We start from the raw sequence: 24,427 nt of genomic DNA on the forward strand, positions 1-24,427 counted from the left end.
TATAAAGTGATGCCGTTCGGCTTGATAAATGCTGGTGCTACCTATCAAAGAGGGATGACAACTCTGTTTCATGATATGATTCACAAAGAGATTGAAGTATATGTTGATGATATGATTGTGAAGTCAAGTGATGAAGAGCAGCATATTGTGTATCTGAAAAAGATGTTTGAAAGATTGAGAAAGTACAAACTGCGATTAAATCCTAACAAGTGCACATTCGGTGTACGGTCTGGAAAGTTGCTAGGCTTCATTGTCAGCCAAAGAGGCATTGAAGTTGATCCTGATAAAGTCCGAGCCATCAGAGAAATGCCGGCCCCTCAAACTGAAAAGCAAGTCAGAGGTTTCCTCGGACGTCTGAACTATATTTCAAGATTCATATCTCACATGACCACTACCTGTGGACCAATTTTCAAACTGCTCAGAAAGAATCAGCCTGTTGTGTGGAATGATGAATGCCTGGAAGTTTTTGATAGCATTAAAGAATACCTGTTGGAACCACCTATCCTTGTCCCGCCAGTGGAAGGAAGGCCTTTGATTATGTATCTGTCAGTGTTAGATGATTCAGTAGGTTGTGTTCTCGGTCAACAAGACGAGACTGGTAAGAAAGAGCATGCTATCTACTATCTGAGCAAGAAGTTCACCGACTGTGAGACTCGGTATACAATGCTTGAAAAGACATGTTGTGCTTTAGCTTGGGCTGCCAAACGCCTGCGTCATTATATGGTGAATCATACAACTTGGTTGATATCCCGAATGGATCCAATCAAGTACATCTTTGAAAAACCTGTTGTTACTGGAAAGATCGCACGTTGGCAAATGTTATTGTCTGAATATGATATTGTGTACAAAGCTCAGAAAGCAATCAAAGGAAGCATCCTTGCTGAGCATCTTGCTTGTCAACCTCTTAATGATTACCAGCCAATTAAGTTTGATTTCCCTGATGAAGAGATTATGTACCTGAAAGCAAAAGACTGTGAAGAACCACTGATCAATGAAGGGCCAGATCCCAATAGTAAATGGGGCTTAGTGTTTGATGGTGCTGTTAATGTTTATGGTAAAGGAATTGGGGCCATCATTGTAACTCCACAGGGGCACCACATTCCTTTCACTGCTCGAATAACTTTTGAATGCACAAACAACATTGCTGAATATGAAGCATGCATCTTGGGCATTGAAGAAGCCCTTGATCTGAGAATCAAACACCTTGACATCTATGGAGATTCTGCACTTGTTATTAATCAGATAAAAGGTGAATGGGAAACTCATCATGAGAAGCTGATCCCTTACCGTGACTATGCAAGACGTCTGTTGACATACTTTACCAAGGTTGAGCTACACCACATCCCTCGGGATGAAAATCAGATGGCTGACGCCCTTGCTACTTTGTCTTCCATGTTTCGTGTTAATCATTGGAATGATGTGCCCGTAATTAAAGTGCAGCGTCTTGACAGACCCGCTCATGTGTTTACCATTGAAAATATGCCAGATCAGGCTGATGAAGATGTGAATGATAAAAAGCCCTGGTATCACAACATCAAACAATTCCTGCAGAATCGTGAATATCCACCTGGCGCTTCCAACAGGGATAAAAAGACTTTGAGACGATGGGCTAGCAGATTCCTTCTGGACGGAGAAATCCTATACAGGAGGAACTATGACATGGTCTTGTTGAGATGTGTCGATAAACAAGAAGCTGAGAAATTGATGCATGATGTACATGACGGTACTTTTGGGACCCATGCTTCGGGTCACACCATGTCAAGAAAATTGTTAAGAGCCGGCTATTACTGGATAACTATGGAGCGTGACTGCCACAAACATGCTAAGAGATGCCACAAATGTCAAATTTATGCTGACAAGATTCATGTGCCTCCGTATGCTCTCAATGTTATCTCTTCCCCATGGCCTTTCTCTATGTGGGGCATTGACATGATCGGAAGAATCGAACCAAAAGCCTCCAACGGACATCGTTTTATTCTGGTGGCAATTGACTATTTCACCAAGTGGGTTGAAGCTGCCTCCTATGCCAATGTGACCAAGCAAGTGGTTGTCAAATTTATCAAGAATAACATCATCTGTCGATATGGTGTTCCCAACAAGATCATCACTGACAATGGTTCCAATCTGAACAATAGCATGATGCAAGCTTTATGTGAAGAATTCAAAATCGAACATCACAACTCTTCTCCTTACAGACCTCAGATGAATGGTGCAGTTGAGGCCGCTAACAAGAACATCAAGAAGATTGTTCAGAAGATGGTCACTACTTACAAAGACTGGCATGAGATGCTACCATTTGCCTTGCATGGTTACCGTACTACAGTGCGCAGTTCAACCGGGGCAACTCCTTTCTCTTTGGTGTATGGCATGGAAGCAGTTCTCCCCCTGGAAGTGGAGATTCCATCTCTTCGAGTGATCATGGAAGCAAAGTTAACTGAGGCTGAATGGTGTCAAAGTCGGTATGACCAGTTGAACCTGATTGAAGAGAAACGTATGGATGCTATGACTCACGGACAGTTGTATCAAGTGCGAATGAAGAATGCTTTTGACAAGAAAGTCCGACCTCGAGAATTCAAGGAAGGCGAACTTGTATTGAAAAGAAGGATAAGTCAGCAACCCGACCCAAGGGGCAAGTGGACACCTAACTATGAAGGTCCTTATGTTGTCAAGAAGGCTTTCTCTGGTGGTGCTTTGATTCTTACACACATGGATGGTGTTGAGCTCCCAAATCCTGTCAATGCCGATATAGACAAGAAATACTTTGTCTAGAAAGAAAAGAACAGCGTGGTAGGTTGAAAACCCGAAAGGGCGGCCTAGGCAAAAATGCGCTTCCCGGTGGATCGAAAACCCGAAAGGGCGATCCAGGCAAATGTTAGGGACAAAAAAAAATGAATATGAAAGAGCTCGCTGAGATTGTACGCAACTCAGGCAAGAATGAGCGCCTCGATGAGCCGAAAACCCGAAAGGGCGGTTCATGCAAAAATGAGGTTGACAATGAAAGACAAGTAACTATATCTGGCAAATCACCATCACCCCTTGGGGCATCTGCAACTGTCAATGATCATCTTCATCAGAAGCTTCTGTACTTGTGAATTCAAAATTTCTATGAAATATAGCGGTCATCGTGTTCAATGTATCACCAACCAATAAAATTACCATTTTCCAAGCTTTGTAAATCCGTGAAGCCACGCCTTTGGCTAACTCTCACTCTTCTACATCAATTTGAGCCTGTGCTATTGTTTGAAACTCTATTCTTCTTTCTACTTTCAATGCTATATACAAAATTTTCCTTTTCCATTTGATAATGACAATGTCTGAAACAAACATCTTTGAAAATTGAAAACTCTTTTTCTGTCTATTTTGAAAGCAAACCTGAGCAATAGGGTACATTTCAATGAAACATGCATGAATGAATGAGTGTCAATGTCTATTTCAACACATGTTACAAGCAGGTTACTCCCCAGGATGATCTGTGGTCAATGGCAAGAATGAAAAAACAGAATGAAAAATGAAAAAATTGAAAAAAATGAAAATGAAAAGCTCGCTAAGTTGAAAACCCGAAAGGGCGGCTTAGGCAAAAATGAGCACCCCGCTGATTGACAACCTATGAAGGCAATTCAGGCAAAAATGGGGCAATGAAAAGAGTCTTTACTCCCCGGTGAATCGAAAACCCGAAAGGGCGGTTCAGGCAAAAATGGGGTTTGAAAATGAAAAATGAAAGAATGGAATATTGAGAAAGCATTGACCACAGATGCGAACATCCAATGTTTACCCAGCACTGACACGCCTAGCAACGGCGACCTGTATCCAAGAATCCTCCAAAGGTTCTCTCCTCTACAAGTTTTGTTGCCCTCAGCCATGGTTTTGATACGTCTCTCAACGACGGTCTCTCCAAAGAGGTTTTCCCCTGTGAATATGTTGCAGCACGAGCCACTACGTGCCCAATCTTCCAATGTTTCGTCTGCCTTTGTGAAGCTTCTCTGCCAAATTGCCAATCAATCATGCATTTCAAGCATTCATACATGCATAATCATGCATTTTATGTGCTCATACATCCAATAACCTTGCTATACCATACATACATGTTGCATATCCAACTGTCAGCTGTCAGATTCAATACCAATTTCAATTTCAATTCCAAATGTCAATATTCAATGTCAAATTCGAAGCAATGTCAATATCCAATGTCAATGTCAATTTCAATGTCAATCTCCAAATTCCAATTCCAATGACAATCTCCAATGTCAATGTCAATGTCAATGTCAATGTCAATATCCAATGTCAATGTCAATGTCAATGTCAATATCCAATGTCTATGTCAATGTCAATGTCAACTTTCAATTCAATTCCAATCCAATCTCAATGTCAATTGCAACTCTCCAATCCAATGTCTATGTCTCTGTTCAATGTCAATGTCAATTTCAACTGTCAATGTCAATTTTCAATTCGATTCAAATCAATGTCAATTTACTCTCAATTTGCTCTTGGGCCAACAAAAACGGTCATGTCTATTTTCAAATCAAGTCAATGACAATTTACCCTCAATTGGTATCTTGTTAAACCAGACTTTCAATTTGTATCTTGTTATTGGTCAAGCGCCAGGTTCGATCCAAAAAAAAGAACCACTTGTACCTGCTTATATGCCTATGCTTCCGGACAAACGGCAAGTTCGATCTAAAAGAACAGTTTGTACCCAGCTATGCTTTGTTATCGGTCAGACGGCAAGTTCACTCTGAAGAACAGTTTGTACCTGGCTTATGCCTTGTTATCGGTCAAACGGCAAGTTCGATCTAAAAAGAACAATTTGCACCTTCCCACATGACGTGGTGATAATCCCACAAGCAAGTTTGATCCAAAGAAACAGCTTGTATCAACCCTTTTGTCTATGTCTCCAGCCAAACGGCCAATTCAATCCAAAGAACAGTTTGTGTCTGCCTATCTGTTTGTATCTTCAGCTAAGTGTCAAGTTCGATCCAAAGAACAGCTCGTATCTGCCTATATGTCTATGTTTCCGGTCAAGTGCCAAGTTCAATCCCAAGAACAGCTTGCACCCATCTATTGTTTTGTATTCCTTGGTCAAGTGGCTAGTTCGACCCAAAGAACAACTTGTACCCTTTTTCTACCCCCTGGTTTGTCTACCCTGTCAATGTCCACCTGAATCCCCAGTGACATGACAGGTTCCATAGACTCCAGTTGTTTGTCTTGCATTCATAATCAAAATGTTGCATGGCATTCATGTTTTTGAAAATCTGAAAGCGTATTTTTACGTCCAAAAGCAGTGCAAATGTTAATATTTAAGTATCTTCGTCCCGTCAACTCAAAGACTCCATCTCTTGACTCTCCGGACAAAGAAACTTAAATAGGGGCAGCTGTTATACCCTAATTTTGGACCTAAAAATACTAACTCAATTCTTCTTTTCTTGCATTATAAGTCATTTGAACTGTCTCTGATCAATTGCATCTTTCTCTGCATTCTATTTCAATGATTATTTGCAAAATTCACATAAAAGGGTATTTTAGTCATTTTCTGCGTTCAACTCATTTTAATCCTTGAAAATTGTTTGAGTCTTTTAAATCGGTTTGTATATGTCCCTGTTTCAATCTCATGTCAAAATTCATTTCAAAAAATATCAGTTGAGTCATTTTCTAGTCAGTTTAGCCCCTAGGGGCATTTTAGTCATTTCTCATGTTAAAATTTCTTTCAATCTTTGAAAAATTGTTTGAGTCCTTTCAAATAGTCTGGATAAGTTTCTATTGCAATTCCATGTCAAAATCCATTTTAAAAATTGCGTTTGAAGTCATTTTGAGTCAGTTTTGCCCCTAGGGGCATTTTAGTCTTTTCATGTGTTAAAACCCTGTTTAAATTCTAAAAATTGTCTCTGAGTCTTTTAATTCGCTTGTATAAACTCTTGCTTTAATCCCTTGTTAAAAAATCATTTTAAAATTGCATTTGAGTCATTTCGAGTCATTTTAGTCCCTAGGGGCGTTTTGGTCATTTCACATAATATTTCTGATTCGTTTTAATCTGCTTTGTTGTTTTTAATCGTCTCGTTTTACGTTAATTTTCAGTTTACTTTTTCAATTCAATTTTAGTTTTAATTTTCATTTTAGTCCTCGCACTTTTTGTTATTTGCATTTTAATCCTTTTTTAAGTTTGTTAGAGTCAAAGTCAAGGTTTGTTACAAGTCAAGTGCCACATGGCATTGTTTCATTGGTCCAAGCTTACCACATCACCTATAAATAGGTCAAAGTTGGTCAAGGTTCATTCAACTAATCATTTTCACAAAAAAACTCCACAAAAAAGTCATAAACTTCATAATTATTCTCTCAATTTTTTCCCTCTCTTCTAACCAACTTTCCACCACCCTAACAAACTTTCTCCACCACTCTAACCACCATAACCAATTTCCACCACCATCTTCAACAACCCTAACCACCATAACCGCCACAAACCACCACCTCTAACCTCCATAACCACCCAAATTCATCACCATTTCCATCATAACCGACTCATTCTTCCACATTCAAACTCCAATTTCGTCCAAAATCATCACAACGTTACTATTTTCTTCGAAGCCGCTGCACTCGTAAATTCACAAGCTCTTGCAGATCCTCACAACATCTGAATTTGCAAATCACTCTCCGATACATCAATCAAGCTTGAATCCGGGAACGAAGCGGTGACGAATTCGTTATAGATGATTTGAAGCTGCGTTTCCATCTCCACTTTCCGATCGGAACATGAACTATAACAACCGCATCTTCATCTGCATCTCCATCTCCATTTTTTCGAATGAAGCAGCAAGGAGGTTCAGCAATGGCGTGAAACAAAGGTTGAAAGCGTGAAACAAGACAGAACCAACAACACACACCAAATCCGACGAATTCCAGCAACAATTCATCACAAACAGGATCGGAATCGCAGCAAGAGGAACCCAGAACAAAGTCAGAAGCAAGAACGTGAAGAAGAAGGTAGGAAGCGTATTGAACTGACTCAATCTTTCAAGCCAAACCGAATCAGTGGAAAACGCAGCAAAGATGTCGAAGTGTTCCGTCGTAACTTTCGTTCATCTCCAATTTGAACAGAGGTAAATTCTTTTCTCCGTTTTTGTCTAAGTCTTGAAGCTAGATCTATGATTTTGTGTTAGTTTGCCGTTTTTTCGAGCTGATATTTGGAATGAGGGAAGAAAAAGAATTTAGAAAATGATGTTTGTTTTTGAAAACGGTGGAGTTTAAGTTCCGACGCGGTGGTGCCACCACCGGCCACCGCGTCGGAAAATGCTTTGTTCATTGAAGAAGAGGACCGCTGGAACTGTTTTAAAAAGGAGAAGGGGGCGTGTTTTTTTTAGTCTGAAATGAAAAGGAAGAGAAGAAGAAACTTAGTGAATGGCTTTTGCAACACAACAAGCTTTTATGTGGGACCATGCCATATCCATTTCTATAACCCATGCCACTATCCAAACCCATACCCGCTCTAACTCCATACCCATAACCCTGCAGGCTTGGTCAAAGCCCATTTGCCTTCTTTTTGTTCATCCAGTTTCGCTATATTCACCCCCCAGTGTTACTTTCTGCACCCCCTGTTTGCCTAAAACGTTTTAAAAAATTCCAAATTAATTCATGTGTACTCCCTTTTTTTGTAGTCTTGTTATGATATGTGTTGTGTTGAAAATTGATAGAAAATAGTGTGGTTTTTTTTCTTGCTTTAATTGTAAGATTTTATGCTAAAAGCTTGTGGTTTTCCTGCCTAGTTTCAATTCCTTTTCTTGATAGATGTTGGTAATTCATGATATATGATGTTGTGAGGTTTTTTTTGCTACTGTGGGTATGTCTTTTGTTGAATGTGTGTCTTGTGCCTAGTTGCTTGCTTTGCAAGATTCGTTTGCGAATAAATAATGTAAAATATGCTTAAATTCACTATTAAAATGCATGGTCTTTCACATCCCTTTGATCCCCATTTTACAATCTGAGTTCATGTCTTTAAAATGTGTTAAAATGTGAGGATTATAAGTCATGTGAACCTTGCATTTTGTAGTAGGATTTTAGCTCTATTTTGCATCATTTTTGCTATGTTTTTTGTGGTAATTCCTTTGCTTTTGTTATAGTAATTTTTACTTGATTTTACTTCTTGATATTGTCATGTGCTACTAACCCTTTTGTTTCTTGTTCCATGTATCCCATAAGCTCATCTCATTTCATATTCTAGTTTAACTTTCTTGCAATTTATATTTGTACCAAGGCTTAGAATGTAATACTTAGGAAATTTTGTAATATTCCTTCCTTATGCCTTTTAATTTCTTGGCAAAGAGGCCATAGAATGTATCTAGGGTATGATGTAAAGGACAATGGACTCTAATAATGTACACCGACACAAGCACCGACACATGCACACACATCACTTTAGATATAGCTAGAATATGCATGTTTAGATGTATGGTTAGGATTGTATGTTTAGATGAATGTTTAGGCCTTACACTTAGAAAAATCAATTTTCCAAAAAATGTGAACAATATCACTCAAACCATTTTCCAAATAAACCTTGGGATCAAAATCCCATTGTATTTTCCTTTTCATTTTCTTAATCAAAATTCAATGAAAATAATCATATTTGACATCTTTTGCAAATGACTAATCCAACCCCACTTTTTACAATCTCATGCCCTTGAGGCCTCTTTCTATTCTTCAAACTCCAATTTTCAAACTTAAAATCAACCAACAAAAACAAAAACATTTTTGGAAGAGAACTACGGTGGATTTGATCCCTTAATCGGGTACGTAGGCAAGGAACAAAATTCCTTCAATTCAAATAAAATAAAAACTCAAACACACTCTCCTCCCTCCAATTCTTCACTTAGTAACTTTTAGGTGTAAATAACATTTTCAAATAGCATTTAAAAATAAAAGCGCGCGCGTAGAAATTAAAGACGGTTCCTATAGGTTACTATAGTCGTTATGGGTGCCTAACACCTTCCCGTAGCGAAAACAACTCCCGGACCTCGATTCTCAAGGGTTTTGCTTACTTTTTTCCCTTCCCAAGAAAAAATAAGATATCACCGGTTTAAAAGGTTCAAACGTAATCAATGTTTGACACCCGAAAACCAAGATAAAACAGCTGGCGACTTCACTGGGGAGATTCGAGAGTTACGCCTAGTCTTTATTTTTACGCTTGCGCTTGTATTTTTACTTGCTTCCTTTACTTGCTTTCCTATGTGAATAAATGTTTAATTTCTTGCAAACGTGTGGGGTGAGAATATCAAAAGTCCTGCACCCGGGCTGAGTGAACTTAGGATTTAGGAGGGATATAGTCGACAATTCATTCCGGGGGTTGCCTCGTGTTTTGGATTATGCGATCAATCCCACATAGCTGAGGCATTTTGGAGGTGATGTTGTCGGCGCGTGTTGTCGCGTTTAGGCACTTCGCGTCTCAACATTCATAGGACTCATGTGTAGCATTCCAGTTCTCGACAAACTATGTCGAGGCTCTACATTCATTCTCCAATGCCTAGAGATCATATGCTACCCAAATGCATTACTTGTCATCTTATCCTCTTGTGTCATGCTTCACCAATCTACCTTAATACTTGCTTCCTAATTCCTTTTAGTATGGCTTGATGCATTGACAAGGAACCATTGGATTTGAGGGATTTATATTTATAATAAACCATTAAAAAAACTGGACAGAAAACAATCGCTGCTTGCCCGGAACAATTCAATTCCACGTCTCTGCACTGTAATTCCCGCCGTGGCGACATATTTCCCGCCATAGCGACACCCTAGCAGAAAAACATGCTTTTTGTTTTCAGCTTTCCGCCATGGCGACACATTTCCCGCCATGGCGACAGAATGGCAGAAAGGTATGTTTTCCATTTTTAGCTTGCCACCACAACGACAAATGGCGTGCCTGGCAGGCCATGACAAAACAGAACATGTAAAACATCAATTTTCTTCAGAAATCTCCAATTTCAATGACCCAATGCATATTTCAACTCTAATAATCATGTATATACTTAAAACAACATTAAGGAAGCAAGGATTAACAAGATTAATGAACATGGCATGAAAGGGTAAAAATCATAAACTAGAAGCTCATGCTTTCTTTCATATGTAAACACATAATCCCAAGGGTGGGTGATAGAGCCAAACCGCAAGTGCACGGCCTATCGAAGTAATAGTAGTAAGTAGAGTATCGTTCCGCTAGGGAGTTGTTCAACTTAATTAACTTTTAATGAATGATTAGAGGAGAGAAAGTTGATAAGAAAGAGTTTGATTGCTGAAGGTAAAAACAATAATAATAAAGGGCCTTAGGATCATTGGTTCATCTTAATAACTAATCCGTCACTAGACAAAACCTAAACATCTAATTTCATGATTTACACACTAATTTCTAAAGACCGGTTTCCCTTAGCCCCTCACCTTTCCGATGAAAGTCCGGTGAGGGTTTACTTCTAGCAACCAAGCCTATTTCACTGACATGATTACTAGAAGATGCATATAGGATTGAAACTACTCTTTGTCTCAATAGTTGCAAAGACTATTTCACTGTTTTGCAACTATTGTCTAGATTCACTTGTTCCAACATCAAGACTCCGCTCTCGCTTTATGAATTGATGTTTGGGATGATGGATTAACGATTATCAAACCCTCCGCTTTCGCTTCCACAGTTTGATAATTGTTAATCCACGTTAAGACGGTGAATCTAGATTAGAAATTAGGGTTACATAGAAATTAGGGTTTAGACATGTTTTGTTTAGGATTGAGTCATTAGACTCCCCAATAATCCTAAGACTAAGAAGTCTACTCACTCATGTTCATCGTAGACATGGAGGAAGAAGAGAGAAATACGGTAAAATAAATTGCAAGGAAAGTAAAAGGAAAATAAAGACTTTTATTAAAATAGTAATTGAAATAAACAAAGTAAAGCGTGATTGTTCATGGTGGAGAGCTACTCTATTTATAGCTTTACAATCGACTTAGAAACTAAGCAACTAAAAGGGTAAAACAGTAAAGCTGCAACAGGGTAACTTGGGCCCGAAGAAAAAGCAGCAAAAGAGGCTCCTGGAGGTGGCACGGCCGTGCCACATGTTGGCACTGGCCGTGCCAAGCTTCTGACTTGGTGGGAACATATTTCTGTCCCGTATCTTCGTATTCTTGCGCTGTATTTGCTCCAGTCCTATTTCTTTTGCTCCAAGACACTTTCCACCATATATTTATTCCTAAAATAAAATAAAACATAATTTGAAGTAAAATATTCTAATATAAAATAAAATGCAATAAAACTAAATCAAATCTAAAATAAAACTAAACTAAATAAGGCAATAAATAATACTATCTATGACTCATCAGTGGGTTCTATCTAAGAACTCACCTAGCATGATTCTTGTGATTGCTCCAAGTTCCAAGCTCAAGCAAACCAAACCCTAGCTTCTTGATTGTCTTGAAAAATAAGAAATTGTCTTCAAACTTTCATTCATGCATTGATCTTGCTGGCATACAATCACCATCACCACCCTTAAGCTTGTACTACCTTGATTTGCAAGGAAGATGATTTGGTGCCAAAAGAGAGGAAGAGATCGATGGGTAGAGAGAAGGAGGAGAGAGTTCCAAAAATCTTCCACCTAGAGAGAGAAACAACATGAAAAATGATGATATTTTGGGCCAATTTCTCTTAAATACCCTTTTGTGGCAAGTTACCATTTTTCCCTTCTCGTTAAACGTGTTTATACCGACACCGTTACTTAACTCGTGCTTGACTAATGTCGTTAAAAAAACATTCTCCGACATACTTACTCTCTATGAACATTTTTCCTCTGACACATTTGACTGGTAAAATTTCCAATACTGACGAGTGGGATATTACAAAATTTGTATGAGATAATGGGTTGAAGAAATTGAATGCTTTTTAATATTAGGTACTAGCTACTATTAAAAAATTATGAATGTGTGATGTGTACATTGTGACTCATTTACGTACCAAAAAATGAATAACTCCATTATGGATGCTCTCTAAGCAAAAAATACATTTTGCAATGGGTGATGCTACCCATAGTAATGGGGTAGTTTTGGCCACCCCAATGTTTTTTTTATTTTATTTGAATAAGAAAGGGTGTATGTTTTACTTTTAGCTACCCGAATAATATATATTTAGTCAATTATTTCTCAAAAATTAATAGAAATAACTAAATGAAAAGGTTATCACTTATTTCATTGATTTTTTCACCAATATTAAAACATTACGTTGATAAAATAGTTTCATGAGAAAAAAATGAATATAACTGTAGAACTAATGTGTGGAATGGTGGTGTAACTCGCAAGCTTCGTTGTATTGAACGTCATTTTGCACCTGAAAATTAGTAAGTTTTATATCATAAAAACAATTTAATCAAATATTAGAATGACAAATACAATAGTGCTATAACAGAAAATAAATAGGACTATTCATATATATCTATCTATACAATTAATTTGAACAAATGCTACCATGCAGAGGGTTGTTGTGAGAATGGCAATAAAATAAAATTCACTCAATTAAAGGCATTGATAGAATAAGAAAGGGTGAATATTTATTCTAACTCATGCTTAAATACTTTATTAGAAGAAAAAACTAAAGTTAAAATTTAAGGTGATTCCCATTTAGGGTTTGTTTGTTATGGATTAAAATAAAAGTGATTTTACCATAAAATAATTTAGAGATTATTTTAGAGATTTTATGAATAATCAGAATCTATTTTGTGTTTGTTTACCGTAATAAAAATCACTTTTTTTAAAAAAATAATTTAGTTTCTTTGGATACAACTATATAAAAGTGATTTTTTGTTAAAAATTAGTTCATTCTTTTGATACATATATTCTCTCTCCTCTAAAAAAAATATCTATTTTTTGAGAAGCTGTTTTTAGATTTTTTATTATTTTTTTTAGATTGTATAACAAACGGATGCAATACTCTTAAAAGTGATTATTTAAAAAAAATGATTTTTTTTCCTTAAAAAAACTATAAGGCTCTTAAAGAAGAACATTTCACAAAACAAAAACAATGTCATAGCTTTCTTTTTTACGCAAAAAGGTGTCATATAGCTAGATTGAACTATGAAGCACGTTGGAAATTTCATATTTTCCTAATAACAAAAGTAATTTATAAAAGATTCAATAACATATTATGAATTCCAAGTAAGTAGAACTCTTGATTAAAAGAAGTCTTATGTTGGATTTCAATAACATATATAAGAAGAAAAAAGATTTCGATAACATATTAAGTAATAAGAGGAAAAAAGCATGTCATTAAAGAGACTTAGATTAAAGTAAGTAGGATAAATTATGAATTTCAATTTCAAAACTTTTGTAAGATAGGTCAACCCACGTTCTAATTGTTCTTAGTCTGGTTGAGACATGCATTTGTTAACAAAACATATCAAAAAAATGGTTTCAGTAGAATTAAAACTCACGTATAATTTAATATGAGAGAAAAGATTATAGATTTTAATAAAAGATAGCATAAGAGGTAAAATAAAATAAGATTAATATAAAATAGACTATAGATTTCAATAACCTATAAAAGAGACTATAGATCCAGAAGAAATAAGATCTCAATAACATATAAAGTAATAAGAAGAAAAATAAATATGTCATCAAAAGACTGTAGATTACATTATAGAAAGAAGAAAAGAAAAGATTATAGATTAAAGTTGGTAGGATAAATTATGAGTTATGAATTCTATACTTTTGTAAGATATAGGTCAACCCAAATATGTTTTTTTAATTTTTCTTAGTCCAGTTACATGCATTTTTTAACAAAGCATTTCAAATCAATGGTTTGAGCAGAATTAAAACTTACATATAAATTGAGATTTTATTGTGATAAGTATGTGATGTGATTATAATAATTGCATTATATTAATTGTTTTTATGGTTCTATAGTTGGTAGTTGAAAGATACTAACATTTTTTTTATAAAACTTCAAAAAAAAGTTCAAGTGAAATTTTTTTATGTGCCAATGAGATCATATTTCTTGTTGGGGAGGAAGATTTAAGCTGTGAATTTTGAAGGTGACAACTTTTGGTAGGACAACAACTTGCATGAAGTTAAAACGATTTAGAAAATGAATAGGACAACAATCAATTAATATTGTAACTCACCAATTCATTATTTATTTATTTTTGTATAAGAGAGGGCAAAGCCAAAAAAAGAAAAAAAATAAAACTAAGAAGCTAATCGAACATTCCTAGGCATGCAAGCCCCGAATAAATCATCAAAAATGATTCTTTTGACCTCACAAGGAGGAGACTCCAACACTAGAAAATTAAAGTGATCTGTAGAAATGCTTAAATTAGCGAGCCAATCAGCACTCCTATTTCCTTCACGCCAAGTATGGTTGAGTTGAACATTCCAACTCATCTTCAGCAGCTTCCGGATCCGGTGAACTAAAACAGGAATATTCCCATTGAACTTGAAATTATCAGAAATCATGTTGATCAAAATCTTTGAATAACTTTCCACTATAAGATGAGAGTAATGTTCCCTCCAAGCCATGTCCAAACCCAAATATAGCCCCCACATCTCAGCATGTAAGGCATCACAAGCTCCAATCTTCTTAGTGTAGCCTTTGGTCCATCTACCGTCTGAATCACGAAAAAGGCCGCCACATCCAGCAATAACCCCTATATCCTTGCAAGCACCATCACTATTAAGCTTGATCCAACCTTCTTGAGGCCGCTTCCAACCTATATAGATGATTTCATTCAACTTTGGACCTTTACGAACAAGGTCCAGGTTACAATCTTCAATATCTTGGACAAATCTCCTAATTAAAGAAATTGGGTTGTTCGGCCTAATAAAATCAGCTTCAAAAATAGTTTTATTCCTCCACTTCCACAAGTACCAACATGTCGTCATGAAAGTTGTTTTCCAACTTAAAGTGTTGTCCCAATGTCTTTCTTGTTGAGGTTATTGAAGAACCAATCCTTGCAATCGAAAGAAAAGAAATTAATTATAAAATCAGATGGAACGATATAAAGCCATACCTGAATAGCATAGATGCAATCGCGAAGCACATGAAGAACAGTTTCATCTTCATTTCCACAACACGGGCAAGTAGAAGAGATTCCACCACCCCATTTACTCCTTCGGAAATTAGTAAGAATGTGCCCGTGCGTAGCCAACAAAATAAAGGTTTGGATGCGATGTGGGCCATGCCACTTCCAAATACTTTTCCAGTCACCCTCCAAAGTCAGGCAATCCTGATGCTGCAAAGAATAAGCACTTTGAACTGTGAAATGGTGGGTATTGGCTCCACCCCACCCAATAGTGTCTGGACCATCATCATTAGGGATCAGAAGCGCAATAATTTGATTAACAGTGTCAACTGGCAAGTTGTTTACGAGGAAATCAATGTTCCAATCTCCAGAAGGACTAAGAACATCCTTAACCGATAGAGTTGTATCCATGTAAGCCTGGTTACCTATAGACATAAGTGCTCCATTGTTAGGAACCCACTTATCTAGTAAAAAATTAGTATTACGACCATCCCCAATATTCCACACCATATGACCTTGAAAATCATTCCAAATGTTTACCAAGGCTTTCCAAAGAGGAGAATCATAAGGTTGTGCGCTAATGCTTGCAATGAGGTCATTAGTACGTCCATATTTACTGCGAAGAACTCTACACCAAAGGTCTTTCGGATTTTTAATCAAATTCCAAAGGATCTTCATGAGAAATGCTTCATTCATCTTATGAGTTTGTCGAAATCCAAGACCGCCATCAACTTTAGGCAGGCAACAAACATCCCAACTAATAAGATGGGCTTTCCTACCTTGATCAGAATCTCCCCAAATGAAACCCCGCTGAATTTTATCAATCTCATCACATATAGTCTTGGGAATTTTAGCATACTGCATATGGTAGTAGGGGATTGTGCTTATAATAGACTTAGCGAGAGTGATCCTACCTGCCAAACTTAAACATTGTTGCTTCCAACCATTCAACTTACACTGAATTTTATTAACAATATGATTAAACTTGCCTCTCAAACTCCTTCCAGGAGCAAGATTAGCCCCAAGATACATGCCCAAGCTATTGACCTGATTAAACCCTGTGTGATGTAAAATATCCTCGCGAAGTTGGGTATCAACATTCTTGGAGAAATATACACAAGTTTTATTTCTATTTATCTTTTGACCAGAGGCTTGACAAAAAGTATCAAGGCAATGCAAAACACAATGAGCCTGTTCAATTGAGGCTTCTGCAAAAAGAAGAAGATCATCAGCAAAAAGTAAATGAGATATTTGTGGACCATACCTGCCTGCGCGCATAGGAATCCAACATTTCGCTTCTACCTGATCAGCTATCATGTGAGACAATCTATCCATACAAATGACAAAAAGATAAGGGGAAAGGGGGTCTCCTTGCCTAATTCCTCTAGTGGGATAAAAGGTATCAGTTTTTTCACCATTCCACATGATTTTGTACGACGGAGACGAAATACAATGATGGATGATTTGAATGACTTGTGGGGGAAATTTGCACTCCTCTAAGCATTTCTCCACAAAATTCCAGTTAAGACGACCATAAGTTTTTTCTAGATCGATTTTGATAGACATGAAGCCTTTTTTACCTTTCATTTTAGACATGGCGTGCACCATTTCTTGAGCCACAATAATGTCGTGGTGTATGTTACGACCTGGAATAAAACTAGACTGGTATGGAGAAATAATACGATCAAGCAAAGGTTTAATCTTGTTAACAATCACTTTAGAAATGATTTTATATACATAAGGAAATAGGCCTAAACTGAGAAACAAATTCTGGTTTCTTAATTTTAGGAATCATCACAATAAGGGTATTATTAATAAAAGAAATGAGAGAAGGATTTACCCAAACTGTTTGACAAAGTTAAACAAAGAGTCAGCAACCTTATCCCAACAAGGTTGGAAGAAGATAGTAGGGTAACCATCTTCGCCAGGTGCCTTATGCGGACCCATATCAAACAAAGCTCTTTTGCACTCATTAAGCTGGACATTAGAAATAAGTTTGTTATGGTATTCCCCCATAACATTTGGATAAATGGTCCAGGAAACAATTGAGTCACGACTAGGAGTATCCTCTTTAAATAAATCCGTATAGAAATTCCGCACAAGATTCTTCAAGATATTTGGGTCATCAATCCAAGCACCAGATTCATCACGGAGAGTCAAAATTTTATTATTACGCCTTCTACTGATTGTTTTGGAATGATAATACTTAGTATTTCGATCACCATCTGCAATCCACTTGCTACGAGATTTTTGGAACCAAAGACACTCTTCTTGGTAAAGGGTTATAGCAAGTTGGTCGTGAAGCTCCTTCTCAAGGTTCTCAAGGAAGCTACTGTACCCATAACTGTGACTATTCTGAATCCCGTTTAACCTGACCAAAAGTTCATTCTTCCTTTTAAAAATATTCCCAAAACTTTCAGTGTTCCACTCTTTTAGATGAGGGGTAAAGGTTAGAAATATTATGAAGCAAATCAAATCGTTGATCCCATTTCTCATGCATCATCCTATTAAAATCCTCATGAGTGATCCAGGCCGCCTTGAACCTGAAAGGGCGATCCCCTCCATTCGATAATTCCCCTCCGAAAGAACCATAATAGGATGGTGATCAGACTGCACTCTCGGAAGGACCTTAGCAAAACCTTCATCATATTTTAATCTCCATTCCACATTACAAAGAACACGATCTAATTTTTTGAAAACTCTGTCACGCCCATTCCATTTAGGGCCTCTCCAAGTAAATTTGGTTCCTATAGTAGTGAGCTCCATCAATCTACAATCATTCATCCAATTAGAAAAATTTAGGCATTTTCTGAGGTTCGGCTGAACTCCTCCTTTTTTCTCATCAGGATTAGCAATCTCATTGAAGTCCCCCATCATAATCCAAGGTTCATGAATATTAGTAGCAAGTCCCCTTAATTGATACCACATTGTATTTCTTTCATTCTCTCGAGGGCTCGCATAGACCACAGTAAGAAGCCAAGGATCCACCCCTTGTATTTTAATCACCAATTCATTATTAAACAGGGAAAAAAGAAAGTTAGAAATACGATTAGAATGAAGCAAACACGGCAGGTTAGAATTAATCATTTGATTTCATGGTCATAGATTCAATATTTAACATGAATGTTAAAAGATAAGGCATATGCTACCCTTGAAGAATTGTGGGTAAGTTTACGCAACAACTACTGAAATTTATCCACATGAGTAAATTTATTACCTTGATTCCGCTTCATATTGCTGCTACAGCGGGTGATAATCCTTCTGGCTTAGTAACATTGTTGGGGCTATTCGCCATGATTACTTTGACTGCTTCCTTGTCCCCATTTTCAACTGCAAGGTAAAGTATTGATTGTTTTGCATGGTTAACATTAACTAACGCAATTTCATAACACCACTTTGACGATGAATCCCCGATTTTATAGAGCTCACAAGCTTTGAAAATCTTATCCCCACCAATTCTCTTCTTGTCACGACATAACATTGCCTCATGAAACATAGTGTTTCCTTCAACATTTTCCAGTGCCACAAATTTTAACAGGTTCTCCCCATCTGATTTTTCCACATAGTTTTCCAATCTTTTAGTGTACTCTAACCATGCCGTTTTTATATCGTGCCGTTTAAAATTAGCATAAGCTGCCAATAGCATTTCAACGATTGAGATGTGTCCACCTCTTGCAGCAATATGTAACGCACTCTTGTTGTTTTCATTAACCTCGAGCAAAAGTGTTGGAGCATTTTCAATTACAAGACTCACAATCTTATCATTGCCATACCAAGCTGATATATGTAGGACAGTGTTTTTCGTATGTGTCTTAATTTCTGTCGAAAGAGAGGAATATGACAAATCCCTCCTTGAACCAGCTCTGTATACTTGATTAAGCAATTCATTTTGATTCTCATTGTCAATAGAGCCTGGAAGAATTTCAGTCACTTCAGATGGTTCAATTTCAATATCAGTTTCCTCACTCTGTAAGACGGTTTCATCTTGCAATATTTCAGTAAAAAATATTTTTGTATCAGAGGGAGGCCTAAAATAAAGTGACCTGTTGCGTGGAAAATGATCAATCATTTTTGCAATCTCCTTGTCTCCTGATAGATCACTTGATTGCAAAGTTGTCCTTCAATTTCAAAGTACTTCGTTCGTGACTTGGCACTGAGAGAGCAAAATAGCAATCCCTGACACCAGAAATTAAGTAGTTTTATAGTAGTTAAGTGTGAAAAAATAGTATAATTAATTCCTAGTTTTATAGTAGTTAAGTGCAAATGGTTACATTCTTGTGAATTTCATTACTATCATATATATATATATATATATAATATTTATCAGTGTTTTTTGTTGCTATTTTATTACCAACTATAAAGTAAAAAAGAATTAAATCCAATAGAGAAAGAAATGGCCACTTGAGTCAAAGGAAAATAAAATGATAATGTATGATGGTAATGCCCACTTAAAAATGTTGACAGCAAAATAAGGTTATTCAAGAACCAGCAAGTCAGCAACTATTAAGCTTGCAGTTCACAAGTCCCACATCGGAAGTTTACATAAGGGTATTGAGCAACTTATCTTATAAAATAACAGCGCCTCCTTTCCTTACTTACTACGGGAATCTGTTCATAGAGTTAATTTCTTAATTGGTTTTTAGACCAATTGAAAGGTTTATGAGTTATTTTTTTTTTCTCATTTAAACCATAGTTCTTGATTCATTTGATTCAAGCTATTGAGCCGAACCGAGTTGTTCGTGAACCTAACGAGCCGAACGAACTATTCGTGAACTTTAAACGAGTCAAACTCGAGCTGAAAAAAGAGTAGTCGAACTCGAGCTGAAAAAAGAGTTCGTGTTGAACTCGAGTTGAGTTTTGAGCCGAGCAAATTCTCATCGAGCCGAGCTCAGATAGATTCGACTCGACTCATTTCCAGCCCGACATGTACTGCTTTTTCTAATGTCACATTATTTGATATATGGAAAGTTTCAAATCAGGTATCGAGTTTCTTGTGTTGCTGTGTATTCTTGTTCGATTACCCCCGAATTCGATTATTTTTGCCTGTTTATTATCCAATTATGTTTTGTTGCATTGCATGCTTTGTTATTAGCCCATAGCTGATACTTTAGGGGTATATATATATATATATATGTTTTGTTTTGTTTTGTTTCTCATTGATTGAAAATAGGTTCAGTCCACTCTCTTTATAGAATATCTTCAAATATGGTTTTATTTTAGTAGAAAATTGGAATTGAGAAAGTGTTAAAAAATGATTTAACATGGTGCTTGCCAAACACAATATTCAATACTTCGTTTAATGATCTACCCAACATTTCATGTATTTCATATTCAAGGTTGTTAGTTATAGTGATGAGGGTTTAGAGAGTGCACATTGTGTTCTGTTTCATGTTTCATGGATACTAAACATATTATAGGGAATCAAAGCGTAGATTAAGAAAAGACTAAATAAACGAAAGAGAATTGTACTCTTTGTTAAGAATTGATGTATTCATCATTAATATACAAAGCAAAATACAATGACTCGAGAGTGTTGCACACAATATTCATGGAGATATGTAGAAACAAAGTATATATGTAGTATTATTATACATAACATTAGGTGGTGTTAATTTATAATGGTCACAAGAGGAACATAAATTTAAGTCGGGTATATTTAATTTGATGTAGAATCCCCGCCTAGTTATGATACATAATCAAATATATGTGTAGCCATTGCAGAGGATCCCCACCTAGTTCTCAGACTCTGCGAGATATGCTAGGAAAAGAAAGGGGTAATAGGAAATGAGTCGGAAGGATTTTTTGGTTGAAGATGATGGGACGAAAAGGACGATGTACAACAAAAACACAACCACAGCCAAAATTGATGCCACAACCAGAAACACATTTGCCAACCAAGTAAGTTCACTGATAACAGTGTAGAGACCAGCCATGAAAGCCAAAGATAGTGAGACGAGAGCGATTCCAAGAAGTGGCATCACAATTTTCAGAGAGAAAGTCACCAATTCAGGTAATCCAAGTTTTGCCCAAAAGAGTATGATAGTAGAACTAATGGAACTGAACAATGATATTGTGATGAAGATAATGAAAACTTGGAACATTGCATGACATAGGTTGTTTGCTTTTCCATCGGCTTCACCTGGAACAGCAAAACATGCTGCTACTGAAGCAGTGATTATAAGGGTTGAAACCAATGTGAGTGTCTCTACCCTATCTCTAAATTGTTTGTTGGAGCCTGTCAGAAAGAAATATTGTTGATCAGTGTTGTTGTTGACAGTTTCCTTATTCTCATTCGACTTCGAGTCACTTGCTCCTTTGTCACTTTCCACTTTTTGTTGTTTGGTGTCAGAGGGTTCAGCATTACTCGGCTCTGATTGTGGCAAGTTTGTGTCACTTTGTCTGGCTTTATCATGGACCAACCTTCTCAACCTTGGTTTTATACCAGCAGAAGTCAAAGCCATACGAGTAAGTTGCTGCAAACATTACATTTGTGTTACATATAAAAGGAAAAAAAAGATAATTGTCTAAAACTTTAAATAGTAAACATGTAGCTTTCTTTGTGTTCAAAAGAATTTTATAACATTCAATTGGTGAATGATCCTGATATTAAACTCCTTTTAAGTTTGTCGAAATTGATTTTCAAAGAATGAGTTTTAGTTAAAAATTAACTGCATGGTTAATTTTTGGCTAAAAATCAATCTTGGTGACAAAAACTTCAAATTATAATCAATATGGGAGAGAAAATAAACTCTACTTTGAAGCACTCAAACATGTCAAAACCAATTCTACATACCTCTCTGGCGGACGAATTACGAAGTTGTGAACTTGCATTGATAACTTCAACAGCTGTTTGGTTGTTTTGGTTAACCAGCTGAAGATCCACTCTTTCATCCCATGTTAAGTAAAAAACAGCTTTGGGATGACACGATTGTGCAGCCAGATGCAAAGGAGTATCTCCTTTATTATCCTTTTGATTTATCATTTTATCAAGTTCACAAATTCGACGACTTTGTTGTAGTATTTAGTCTACTACCTCATGTTTTCCATGGTATGCTGCAACATGAAGAATATTACGCTTAAATGAAGTGTCAAACTCAAGCATCTCTGTGGGATCTTAACAATATTCTAACAACTTCTCTACTACTTCCACATGGCCACCATATGATGCTAGATGAATTGGGAAATACCCATATTTGTCCCTCTGATTGGTGCAACATTTACATTTGCCAGTTAAATAAACAACACCTTCAAGGTAACCTATAGATGCTGCATAATGAAGTGGAAGCCTTTTATATGTGTCTGTTAAATGTATCCAAGTTGGCTTCTGTTGTAGTATGTCCTTCAGCATTTCTGATTACACATGTATAATTGTGAGTTAGATCAAATATAAAAATGTATTGCTTATTTTAGAAGACGCCCTTATAAATTGGAGTCGACATGAAGGCAAGTGAAGTCTAACCAATAATTTTTTTAACTATGATTGAAACTCGGGTACTCTCGAATAATTTTTCGTTAACTGTAACTATTTATACTAACTAGAACTAGTTGCTTAACTTGTACCAAAAAAAAAAAAAAAAAGAACTAGTTACTTAACCACTTGATACTAATCATTTGATTTCATGGTCATAGATTCAATATTTAACATGAATGTAAAAAGATAAGGCATAGGCTACCCTTGAAGAATTGTGGGTAAATTTACGCAACAACTACTGAAATTTATCCACATGAGTAAATTTATTACCTTGATTCCGCTTCATGATTGCTGCTACAGCAGATGATAATCCTTCTGGCTTAGCAACATTGTTGGGGCTATTCGCCATGATTACTTTGACTGCTTCCTTGTCCCCATTTTCAACTGCAAGGTAAAGTATTGATTGTTTTGCATGGTTAACATTAACTAACGCAATTTCATAACACCACTTTGACGATGAATCCCCGATTTTGTAGAGCTCACAAGCTTTGAAAATCTTATCCCCACCAATTCTCTTCTTGTCACGACATAACATTGCCTCATGAAACATAGTGTTTCCTTCAACATTTTCCAGTGCCACAAATTTTAACAGGTTCTCCCCATCTGATTTTTCCACATAGTTTTCCAATCTTTTAGTGTACTCTAACCATGCCGTTTTTATATCGTGCCGTTTAAAATTAGCATAAGCTGCCAATAGCATTTCAACGATTGAGATGTGTCCACCTCTTGAAAATGTATTCAAGAGGTGTCCATATTGAAATTATTTAAATACATATTTTTTACTTTTAAATACATTTTCGTTTGTTGGCTTAAATACGTTTTTAAACAAGCTTTTTGGTCCATATTTAAAAAGTCAAAAAATAATAATTTGGTCCCTATTCTTTTTAAGTGATGTTACACGCACATTAGTTCTTGTAACTTTTTGAATAGCTACTCAACAGCGACCCTTTTGAACAATTTGTAACTTTTGGCCCGATTTCAACCTCCCTTTAGTTCTTCAAACCCAAAATATAATACAAATTCATCATTTTCATCCTATTCTCAAATTCACAATGTATTTTCCTAAATCAACTAACTTTAATCCATTTTCTAGATTCATTCAACTTTAACCCATTTCCTAAATCTATTTAACTTCAACCCATTTTCCAACGAAAACCCTTTAATTTTTTAAATTGGAGGACCAAAAAGTTGATTTTAAAAAAAAGGAGATTAAAAGCAAAAAAATATATGTAAATAGGAGGGTAAAAACTGCATTTAAGTTTTTCTTATTTTAAAAAAATAGATTTTAAAAAAGCTATTGGGTATAACTTTTCATTTCAAGGATAAAAAAAAATTTCTAATAAAGATTGCTTAAAAAAACAAATTAATAAAGATGTACATACACACGATTTTCTAATCACACAAAATACAACCCAAATTTGCAATGCTCTAGAGAAAAATGAAATATAATCAACCTTTATTAAAATATAATAAGTATAATCAACCCATATTACTAATTATATATATATATATATATATATATATATATATATATATATATATATATAGGTTGCTAATTTACACTCATTCAAAAACACTAAAGAGTAAATTAGCAATCTACACCCACCTAAATTTATTAAGGAGCAAGTTAACAACCTACACACCCTTAATTATTTACACTTATTTTTATAAGTTTTATCAAATTGTTTAAACCAACATCTTCCTAATTATTTACACCCACCTTCGAAATTATTTACACCTATTTTCATCATTTCAAATATGATTTTTCATTATTACCAAAAAAGACTCATTTCATAAACAAACAAAAAAAAAATCAGGTTTGTCACTTTGACTTGACAGGTTTTTTATTTACTAAACATTTTTTAACTTGGAATTTATATAACACAACACAAGGTGTATCTCCTTCAACAGAAAAAAAAAAAAAAACGAC

At 35.9% G+C, this 24,427-nt stretch overlaps 2 protein-coding genes and 1 pseudogene across 2 annotated transcripts; all 3 read right to left on the minus strand.

The window, feature by feature from the left end:
• Positions 1–16,862: 16,862 nt before the first annotated feature.
• On the minus strand, positions 16,863–17,954 carry LOC146924390 (uncharacterized). Its single transcript, XM_085711849.1, has 2 exons — positions 17,570–17,954; positions 16,863–17,455 (listed from the first exon to the last, which is right to left on the minus strand). Exons 1-2 carry the CDS (start codon positions 17,952–17,954, stop codon positions 16,863–16,865), a joined length of 978 nt encoding a protein of 325 aa, XP_085567975.1.
• A 301-nt stretch (positions 17,955–18,255) lies between these two features.
• Positions 18,256–19,095, minus strand: LOC146924391 (uncharacterized). Its single transcript, XM_085711851.1, has one exon. The coding sequence runs from the start codon at positions 19,093–19,095 to the stop codon at positions 18,256–18,258; it is 840 nt and encodes a 279-aa protein (XP_085567977.1).
• A 1,619-nt stretch (positions 19,096–20,714) lies between these two features.
• LOC146924392 (protein ACCELERATED CELL DEATH 6-like) lies at positions 20,715–23,340 on the minus strand (annotated as a pseudogene).
• Positions 23,341–24,427: the final 1,087 nt, after the last annotated feature.

This window comes from Medicago sativa, chromosome 5 (assembly GCF_051527215.1).
Source record: "Medicago sativa cultivar Bolivia chromosome 5, Bolivia_mono, whole genome shotgun sequence".
Lineage (NCBI taxonomy): Eukaryota > Viridiplantae > Streptophyta > Magnoliopsida > Fabales > Fabaceae > Medicago > Medicago sativa.

Coding starts and splice junctions, on each gene's coding strand:
- LOC146924390 (XM_085711849.1), bottom strand. CDS start 17,954: ATGTGGTATCAATTAAGGGGACTTGCTACTAATATTCATGAACCTTGG. Junction 17,456..17,569: donor GGAGGGGATCGCCCTTTCAG/GTTCAAGGCGGC, acceptor CTCATCTAAAAG/AGTGGAACACTGAAAGTTTT.
- LOC146924391 (XM_085711851.1), bottom strand. CDS start 19,095: ATGATTGATCATTTTCCACGCAACAGGTCACTTTATTTTAGGCCTCCC.